This window comes from Cardiocondyla obscurior, linkage group LG25 (assembly GCF_019399895.1).
Source record: "Cardiocondyla obscurior isolate alpha-2009 linkage group LG25, Cobs3.1, whole genome shotgun sequence".
Taxonomy (NCBI): Eukaryota; Metazoa; Arthropoda; class Insecta; order Hymenoptera; family Formicidae; genus Cardiocondyla; species Cardiocondyla obscurior.
The window spans coordinates 2675759-2686366 of NC_091888.1; the positions used below are offsets into that span (position 1 = coordinate 2675759).

At 40.8% G+C, this 10608-nt stretch overlaps 2 protein-coding genes across 2 annotated transcripts; both read left to right on the forward strand.

Annotated features, from left to right (window-relative positions):
- Positions 1-4816: 4816 nt before the first annotated feature.
- LOC139111735 (uncharacterized) lies at positions 4817-5398 on the forward strand. The gene has a single exon (XM_070672205.1). The coding sequence runs from the start codon at positions 4817-4819 to the stop codon at positions 5396-5398; it is 582 nt and encodes a 193-aa protein (XP_070528306.1).
- A 3-nt stretch (positions 5399-5401) lies between these two features.
- On the forward strand, positions 5402-6016 carry LOC139111736 (uncharacterized). The gene has a single exon (XM_070672206.1). It carries the CDS (start codon positions 5402-5404, stop codon positions 6014-6016), a length of 615 nt encoding a protein of 204 aa, XP_070528307.1.
- The last annotated feature ends 4592 nt before the right edge of the window (positions 6017-10608 follow it).

Sequence of the window (10608 nt, forward strand, 5' to 3'; positions counted from 1 at the left end):
TAAACTAGAGATAAAATTCAATAAGCCAATTTATGTGGGTATGTGCATTCTTGACATATCCAAGACATGCTTATATGAATTTCATCACGAGTACATGCAACCATTGTATCATGATAAATGTAAAGTAATGTACACTGACACAGATAGTCTCATATATTATATTGAGTGTGATGACGTATATGAGACTATGAAACGTGACATTAACAGATCCGATACGAGCGACTACGCACCCGGCAATGTATATAATATTCCATTCGTCAATAAAAAAAGTGCCCGATTTGATAAAACATGAGAACAATGGTGCAATTATGACTAAATTTATAGGACTTAGATCAAAAATGTATGCTTTACGAGTCGATGGTAAAAGTGATACAAAAAAGATTAAGGGTGTAAAAAATAATATTGTAGCAAAGACGATAGCATTCGATGATTATGTGCGATGTTTGCGGGAGGAAATTGAAATGACTCGACAGCAGACGTGTATAAGATCGAAGTTGCATGAGGTGTATACCATACGCGAAAAGAAAATTGCTCCAAGTCCATACGATGATAAGCGATATATCGTACCCGGTTCTACGAAAACTTTACCGTGGGGACATTATAAAATACACGAAAAAACTATTCACGAAATGACTTTCCGAACAACCCAATAACAAAAAAAAAGTTAGTATATTTTCTCAGTTTTATATACACTTATGTATTACATATAATAATGTATATAAATGTAAAATAAAAAAACTGTATCTACTATACAACATTATTTTTATGTATCCATAAATTGTGAGAATTGTTAAATCCTAACCATTTTACAAAAACATTATTTCCTTTTTTTCGCAACACTTTTTCAACGAGATATACATCGAGATTTTTCACACGAAGTAACTCCTGTTCGTAAAATCCTCACGCTATAGGTTTTCCAAAAGAATCCGCCAGGTGATATGTTGCTGGGTTAGTTTTGCAGCACTTTAACGATTTTAAATACTTCTGTGGTCCAGTTAGGCGTGTAACCTTTCTCAAATATCGTTTTGAATTTACTCACACGTACAGAATCGCCCACTTTAAATCGCGTTGGAGCTGCGATTTTTACACGACTGTATGATTAAAAACATCGCCAATGAAATGAGCATGTGAAACATCATGTGCTACATTTCGTTGATGTTTACTCGTTGATGCCTTATTCAACGATGACGACGATGAGATATGCGATCGTTTTGTCATTAATTTAAGTGGAGTTGATGTAGCGTTTAACCGTTTCTGTTTTGGTGTTGATCCATATTCATCTTCAGATAATGATATCGGTTGAGTATGTAAACGTTTTACCGTCGATTTCATCGGAGCCGATGCTATTATCGGCGATAAGGCGTTTAACTGACGTTTCCGTTTCGGCGGTGATCCGTGTTCATCATCATTATCATCATCACTCGATGTTGTTATCAACGATGAGGCGTTTAATCGACGTTTGCGTTCTGACGATAATCCGTTTTCGTAATCAGATAGTGATATCGGAGAAGCTGTAATTAGTCATTTCTGTTTTGGTGTTGATTCATTTTTTGGTATAACTAATTCGACTTCGGTGTTTCCGCCAGTATTTTCAACAATTTGTTTTAGAGGTGTAATGATAGGTTTAAAGTATCGCTCCAACATGATATTCTCGTCCATTCTCCCCGTTTTGAGAGTTTGATACTTTTTGCGAATTGCATCACTCGTTTGAGCGATTTGCTTCACTATCTTCTCCCGATCTTTACGTTCAATTCTATCTTTCATATCGAGATTGTTACAGCTTACTCGATGGACGTTTCAACGATGTCTGATTGTGTTATGATAGTGCAAACTCATTAAATCCCTTTCTATATCGGCCATTTGAAATCGCACTATCCTTATCAATCACTACAAATCCATACTGTTGTTGCCAACAAATATTACACAAATTACTGAATTCTGTAAAAGACATGTCAGTGTTTACATGATCATGGTATACATGCTTCATATTTGTTCCATCCTGTTTGAATAAAATTATTAAATTTGTATTGTCGCGTATAAGATGCTTCGGTATCTTTGCATACGTCTGACATAGATAAAAACTGTCGACGTTTGCGTGTCGGCCCATAGCAAAATATTCTCTTACAACGTTTTGTTTATCACATGTCACATCATCAAAGATAAAGATTCAATTTGGAAGAGCATCGCTCAGTGGAATCACATCACTATTATTAGAAAATGTATAATAACCTATTTCTTTTATCGGTGCTAATAACTTTTCAAGATATTGATATTTTGGCTGTTGTAGTGATTTCGAATACACATAAATATTTTCAAATCGTAAACCGTGCGGACTTTCCAACAGGCTTATCAACACGTTCGTCTTACCACAGTTCGATGGACCGCAAATGATACCTCGAATGGAACTTGGTAGCATACTTCCATGCTTGCGAACTTTTTTCTCAGATGTTAATTTGTTATCTATATTAGCCACCTTGATTGGTGGCGCTTGTCGCGCAAACCGCATCATGCAACTCAATTGCGTGTTGCATGAACCGTGGTCTATCATCAATATGAAAAGAATGATACATACGCTATCTAATTTATAGCGATGCTTACATTCAATACGGTCAGTATTCAAAATGTTCTTGCTCCTGTCGGACAACAGCAATATTTGCAGCTTAACCGCGGAACACCTACGATATATTCCAAAGATTCTTTTGTTACAACAGTTTTACCAACATATAGATTATCTGTGGGATAAACTTCCAGAATATTTAAAAGCTGATGTGGAGATTCAACAATATCGCAGGTGTTTGAAGCATTATAATTTACCGAACGCATATTGACGGTCCAGCGCCGTTGACAAAAATTTTGCCGAATGTTAAAGAAATTTGGACGAGGTTTGTTAAACAGCGCGATTAACTCACTTCCTTTTGAATTGCATATACCAGGCTATCGATTTTGTGGACCGGGAACTCAATTAGATAAACGTCTCGCGAGGGGAGATCAAGGTATTAATCCGTTAGACGAAGCCTGTCGCGAACACGATATAGCTTATGCGTAGTAACAATCTCGCTGAACGACACGTGGCTGATAATATTCTTGCAAATAGAGCGCTACACCATCTTCACGCAAAAAATTCAAGTTTTGGAGAAAAAGCAGCTGCTACAACTGTTTGGGCTGCGATAACGACTAAAACAAAACTTGGTATGGGCTTACGTGGTAAAAAGCAGAAGAATGCTAAAAAAACAGTGAAAAAGCGAGGACTTCCGGTCGCTAAACGTGGTGGCGTTATACCGCTTCTACCATTACTAGGAGTGATCGATTCGCTTGCTGGCGGTGCTGCGGGAATCGCCAAGGCTGTAAATGATAAGAAAACAATGCAACGTCAGCTTGAAGAGATGAAACGTCATAATCACGCTAGGGAAGGTCGTGGAGTTTATCTAGCTCCATACAAACGTGGCGCTGGTGTTATGAAAAAAAGTAAAACTAGAATTAGAGGAAAAAAAAAACGTCGATGCGACGTTAAAAATTCCTAAAGGCACCACTACAGATATACAATTGCGACAGTTGGCAAAACACATGCGCATTCCATATTTCAGAGGTGTTTTTATGCGTAACACATTACCAGCTGGAGGAGTATATCGCAACAAAAGCGGCATCGTAAATTTGGATAATGCCAATGGATCTGGTACTCATTAGGTGGCATATGCTAAGAAAGGAAATCACGCTATGTATTTTGATAGCTTTGGTAATCTTCGACCGCCGCGGGAACTTGTACATTATCTAGGTAATGATACAACGCGAATCGAATATAATCGCTCGCCATATCAGCGTTACAATCAAACCAACTGTAGACAATTGTGTCTTTTTTTTCTACGAGCAGTTGACAAACATTTTAAGGATATGTATTAGGCTGTCTACAGTCAGTATCAAACATGTCGCTGACGTTCACGCTTTCGGGAAAGAGTCGCATCCTGGCGGTGAGTTACTTTCCTCCAGTGGATTTAAGCGATAGTGACTATGAGCTTGGACTAACAGATTTTGAAACGTATTACACGATACCTAATGTAAACTCAACAAATAATAAGTTTTATTTTACTGATAATGACACGGAGATAATTATTCCTGACGGGTCGTACGAGCTGCATGACATTGCTACATATTTGCGGCGGGCACTCAAACAACATCGTTCCGTTGATGCTGCGAAAAAAAACCATAACACGCAACACTGATGATGATAATGATAACCCATTATTAATTCGAGCTAATAACAATACGTTGAAGAGTAAAATCAAGTGTGCATATCGACTAAATTTCACTAAATCTCACACTATTGGTTCATTGCTAGGATTCTCATCTAATCGTATACTCGAACCTCATTGTTCGCATGAGTCCGATGCTCCGATAAATATCATCAATACTAACATTATTTGCATAGAATGTAATGTGACTGAAGGTGCGTATAGCAACGCCACACGTGTACACGCAATTCATGAATTTTCACCCAACGTTCCACCAGGATATAAGATATCGGAAACACCAACACATATCATTTACCTTCCGATCGTCGTACAAAGCATTACGGACTTGACGATTCGCATTGTGGATCAGTACGGACATTTGCTGGATTTTCATGGTGAAGAAATTACTGTGAGACTACATGTGCGAAAACAAGTGTAGTCAGTAATGCTCGTTTTGCATGAAACTCCGCGAGTGAAGCAGTCTAGTAATATAGTTTACAACAGAGGAACTCATTTACCAAAAAAGAAACTTACAGCATCGAACATTGAATTTTTAAAATCATTTGGTTTCCTTGTACGCAACGTTTAAAATGGCTGAAATATTAACCATTGAAGGTGCGCCAATCTTCGACAGTAGTATTGTAAAAATTGACACTTATACATACAATCCATACGCTAACACTACGTTTGGATATAGTGATGAGATAAGAATACCTATGAAACATCAAGATTTATACACATTACCATGTGAGAGCTATATTTACGTTGAAGAACAATTGCAGATAAAAAAACCTAATGATACATTTACGGCTACACTTGGAAATAATTGTGTGGCGTTTATGTTCGATGAACTTCGTTATAAACTCAATGGTGTTAAAATTGATCGCAACAGAAATGTTGGAATTACAAGCTCTTTGAAAAATTATGTATTACTCACGTCTGATAGTGCTATGCTGATGCAAAATGCTGGATGGGATGGTCCAACACCTAAATCTGGATTCTTTAATTTTTGCGTGCCCCTTCGCGCATTATTAGACTTCTGTGAAAATTATAAACGTGTAGTTATCAACGCTCGCCACGAATTAATTTTGATACGTGCCCGCAATGACAATAATTCAATAAAAGGAAATTCTGAGCTTAAGTCTGTAATTGAGTTACATAAAGTACAGTGACGGATGCCTCATGTTACATTAAATAATGTCAATAAGCTATCTTTACTGCGAGCTTTGGACCGTGGACAATATTTAAGTATAAGTTTCCGCTCGTGGGACCTGTATAAATATCCTCTTTTGCAGAGTACAACAAAACATTCATGGGCAGTTAAAGCTGCAACGCAATTTGAGAAGCCTCGATACCTTATCTTTGCTTTACAGACTGGTCGCAAGAATGTTATGTCAAAAGGATCATCTATCTTCGATGACTGTACGCTAACGAACGTAAAACTGTATCTCAACTCTGAATTTTATCCATATGATGACTTAAACTTAGATTTTAACAAAAACAGATATGCTATTCTTTATGATATGTATACACGTTTTTGCAAAGCTTATTATGGTTGCAATTGTTATGAGGCATTTTGCAGTGTAAGAACATTTCTATCTTATGGACCATTTGTTGTTATTGATTGCTCTCGACAAAATGAGTCAATAAAAAGTGCCACTGTGGACGTGCTATTAGAATTCGAGTGTAAAGAAAATGTGCCTGCAAATACTACTGCATACTGTCTCATTTTACATGATCGTGTTGTTGAATATTGCCCTCTGTCCAACGTTGTGCGCAATATCATGTAAAATGTATCAGTCAGCAGTTATTGTGGTATAAAGAGTGAGAATTTCATCAGTATCGTTCATACGCGTTTCCCGCTCACGTTCATACGCGTTTCCAGCTCACGTTTATACACGTTTTAAGCTCACGTTCATCATGATTGTGCCACCGTTTGTTGATCTGCAAGGATTCCATGTTGAACAAAAATTTGTTGTGAAAGAAGAAGCTGTGCTAAGAAGAGGTACTATTCTCGCTCACTACATTTTTGAGAGTCCTGTACTGTGGAATCTTCTCACGAAATCTGATAAATCATGCATTTCGTAGCTAATGAAAAATTATCATGGGTTGTCTTGGAAGGATGGAATCGTCCCATATCACCTTGCGAAGACTCTGATTACAACGGCTATAACTGATACGTGGAGCGATGACACTGATAACTGTAATGTGTTATCACGCCAGATATACGTCAAAGGACATGAAAAACGTGGATGGTTAATAGATCTGCTCGACTTTGATTTTAACGGAAACTACACCATTGAAACCATAGACGCTGATTACGATGACATCGAATCTTTAACTGTTTTAGATAGTATTAACACAGTATAGTGCGGTCATCATGTTACACATTGTGCGATGCAAATTGTATTTAGATTGTACAATTGGTGGTCACAGCGTCAAAGAGAGTTGCATAAATTACATAGCTACTAACATATACTATTGTTTTTTACTGTATACTAGCCATTGTGGAGAGATTAAACCGATATATATTAGCCATTGTAATATGATTCCCTTTTTAAAATATATATATATCACATTTAACATTTATATCACATTTAATAGTTCTTTTATTCCCATTCTGATTTCCAGATATTGCAACCGCTCCCACGATTCTTTATAACATACTTGCAATCAATCTTTTTGTTTTGTTACACGGAGGTGTGTAACAGTTCTTATTTGAACGGTCACATTACCTGCGTGTGCAAAACGTTTTACTTCTATTATCTTTTACGTTGTATGATTCAAACACCCCCCATCACATTTTTTTTTATAAAACGTTTTTGTGTTTTACAGCTCACGACCAGTAGTACATCGTTGGCTATGGATCCATACAGTTCGGTAATTCGCGCTCGTCGTTTTTAGTGTCATACATACAGTTCGCATTAACTGGGTATACAATTTTGATGTGAAAAAAAAACCATTTTTTAGCATTCCGAGTGTGAAAGCTTGTCTCGCTTATCACCACCACCTCTCGAGAGCCCTGCATCACCTCCGCTAGAGGAGAGAGGCGTAATACTTTGCGCATCACCACGCTTATCATCATTTGAGAGTCCTGCCTCACCTCCGCTAGAGGAGAGAGGTGTGGGATTTTGCGCATCACCACGCTCATCATTATTTGAGAGTCCTGCTTCACCTCCACTAGAGAAGCAACGAATATGGCCGCAGACGCCTCCTGGTTCACTTCCTCTTTTTCTTGAGGAGAGATGTGAACCTCAGACGCCTCCAGGGTCCCCTCCTCCTCTTGAGGAGATGAGCGTTGAACCTCGTTCATCATTTAGTTCCACCTCTTTTCTCTGGAGTCAAAGAGAAGAAGAAAGTGAACTATGTGCGATAAATGGTGACTGGTGGTTGCACGATCCAGTAGAAAATTCGGAATGCACAACCGTAGAAAATTTTGATGATGATGATAACGCCGGTTCTCTCGCGAAAAAGTTAAAATCATATGTTGATTCCGATGAGAGCACCGAATTAAAAGAAGACTATTTATTTAAAACGGCGCAAACTTCATTAAATGTGAGTGCGTGTGCGCGCGTATGTGTATGATACGATGTGTCGCTTTCGCATCTTCTCATACAAACATTTTTATTACTAATATGCAGTGAAGAGAAGGAGGAGGAGAAGGAAGAGAAGAGGAGGAAGAGGCTGTATATTAAAGGTAATATTAAAATTGAATAAATGTGTGCATGCGTGTGCGTAAAAACGCGTATCAGGAGATATGAGGTGTCAACGCCTGGTCCGCGATCTGATTCTTCTTATCTCCTCACACGTGTTCGTCAGTACGTGTCGAGACCGCGTTTTGTCAGTACGTTTCGAGACCGCGTTTTTGTCAGTATGCGTTGAGACCGCGTGAGAGTAGCATTCGCCATTTTCGTTTCTCGTGTCGTCAATATTCATTTGCGGTAAAGTTTTTAGTACGGTATAGCCGCTTGTAACACGGTAATTTCGTCGGTGGAAAGCTCGTCAAGAACCGGGGTACGAGTTAAAGAACCGAGACGTGCATAACACAAAAATAAAGTAATTTATTATAAAATAAACGAAAATAGGAACAGAATTAATACAAAATGAAACAAAAAAAAAGTAAATTAACAGAAAATTAAAGAAACTATCGGTCTGTTAAAAGATTTCAATTTAATAATTAATCATGTCACCGCCGCGGGGGCAGCACCTCGTGGCCGATCGCCGGCGATGGATCGATATCGATCCGTCGTTCGATAATTGCCTCCGATTCTCGAAGGCGTTGCCGGCTCGAGGCTTATCAGTGTTCACTCAGCCATGCCAAGCATCATCTCGTGTGCAACAACGTGCAGTGTGCCTCTCTCAGAATTCTTACTCATCGTTCAACTCATCGTTCAACTCATCGTTCAACTCATCGTTTTGTCTCCAGTACAACTCATCCAGATCATCTTCGCCGTGTGCAACACGCCAAGAATCTTCTGGAAGACATCACCCTGCAGCACGAGGCGTGTTGAACCTCGTGCTCAGTAGCTCATCACATCTCGCAGCGTGTGAACTCACGATTAATATAATTGTGACTCATTGTTTAAACTCAGTGCGAGCTCTCAAAAACATTTAAACAGACAGATATCAATTTAAAGACTAACTCAAGCGTGACCCTCATTGTTAAATTCTGTGCGGATCTCATCTACCGGCCACGTGCTCAACGCGTGTCTCCGCATAACTCGTATATTCGAAAGGCTTCCATTCGCCTTTTCGCGTTAAATAAACCGGCCACGACCGCGTAACATCCCCGCGGCGTTAATTGTAATTCTCATTTGTAAAACTCATATTATAAGTTTGATTTTTATACACGGTCTGTATTAAAACTGAGCTTACAAAAATATAAAATGAGAATTACAGAACGCCGCGGGAATGGTACGCGATCGTGGCCGGTTTGAGATTATACGAAAAGGCAGGTGGCAGTCCTTTGTGTTCGAGCCACGCGGCGGCACGAGGTGAGCACGTGTTCGCCTTTTGAGATCCGCACTGAATTGAGTATGAGTTTTCGATAGTGAGTTATTCTGGAGTCGAGAGTCTTCTATTGTCTTTGTATTCCCGCATTGAGTTTAACAGAGTCACAATTCTATTAATCGTGAAATCACGCTGCGAGATCAACCGAGTTACTGAACACGAGGTTCAACACGCCTTGTGCTGCAAGGTGATGTCTTCCAGACGATTTTTTGCGGTTTGCACACGGCGAGGATGCTCTGGATGAGTTGCACTGAAGACAAAGCGTTAGGTTAGGTTAGGTTAGGTTGAGTTTTCCTGATGAGTCGATCGATGAGTAATCTTCCTAGAGTTGCACAAAGAACTTCGTTGCACACGAGACGATGCTAGGCACAGCTGAGTGAACACTGAGAGACTCGAGCCGGCAACGCCTTCGAGAATTGGAGGCAAAATATCAAACGACAGATCAATATCGATCTGTCGCCGGTGATCGGCCACGAGGTGCTGTCCTCGCGGCGGTGAAAAAACTAATTAGCATTTTAAATCTTTTAACACAGTCTACGTGAAGAGTCGGTTTGCTATGAGGGTCCGCTACCCTATTAGTCGTATATATACAGAGTGGGCCGGCCAGGCCGTGTAGCGTGGACAGGGTTTTGTGATCACAATGCACAAAGTAGACCGCACGGACAGAATTATGCGGTTGCGAGTCGGTAACGCAGTGTACAGGGTAGGTCGTCTAAGCCGTGTTGAACGGACAGAATTACGCGGTCGCGAGTCAGCAACGCAGTGTACACAGGGTAGGCCGTCTAGGCCGTGTCGCACGGACAGAATTACGCGGTCGCGAGTCGGTAACGTGGTGCACCTAGTCGTCCGCGATGTCCCGCGCCGGGAGGAGTAAAGGCCGGTCAAGGAAGGGCTCGAGAGCACCCGAGTCTCGGTGTCGAGATCAGCGGCCGGGAGAGCCCGGTCGAAGGCTCGGGAGCGCCCGAGTCCTAGAGGCAGCGGTTTTGAAGGCCGGGTGAGCCCGGTCGAGGAGAGGCTCGAGGGCGCCCGAGTCTCGGCGGTAGCGGTATCGGTTACGAAAGCCGGGTGAGCCCGGTCGAGGTAGGCTTGGAAGCGCCCAAGTCTTGAAGAATCGGTTGCTGGAGTGCTCTTTAGCGAGGAAAAGGTACTTCTCTTGCGTTCGGACCGGCTTATATACCCGTTGGCTCGAAAGTGGGGAAAACCCTTTCTCAAGCGGTCTGTGGCGGTGCGCGGTACGGGCGGCCGGTTGGCCCGTGTTACCAGCTACGGCGGTCCGCGCTACATGCCGCGGGCGGTTGGTCGGCCCGCGTAAATTGAAAGATTGACGGTAACCGCGCGAATTTCTAGGTGATCGGTGGTGGTCGCGGCGCGA

What these genes read in the sequence shown, in the direction of transcription:
- LOC139111735 (XM_070672205.1), top strand. Translation starts at nt 4,817, where the DNA reads ATGGCTGAAATATTAACCATTGAAGGTGCGCCAATCTTCGACAGTAGT.
- LOC139111736 (XM_070672206.1), top strand. Translation starts at nt 5,402, where the DNA reads ATGCCTCATGTTACATTAAATAATGTCAATAAGCTATCTTTACTGCGA.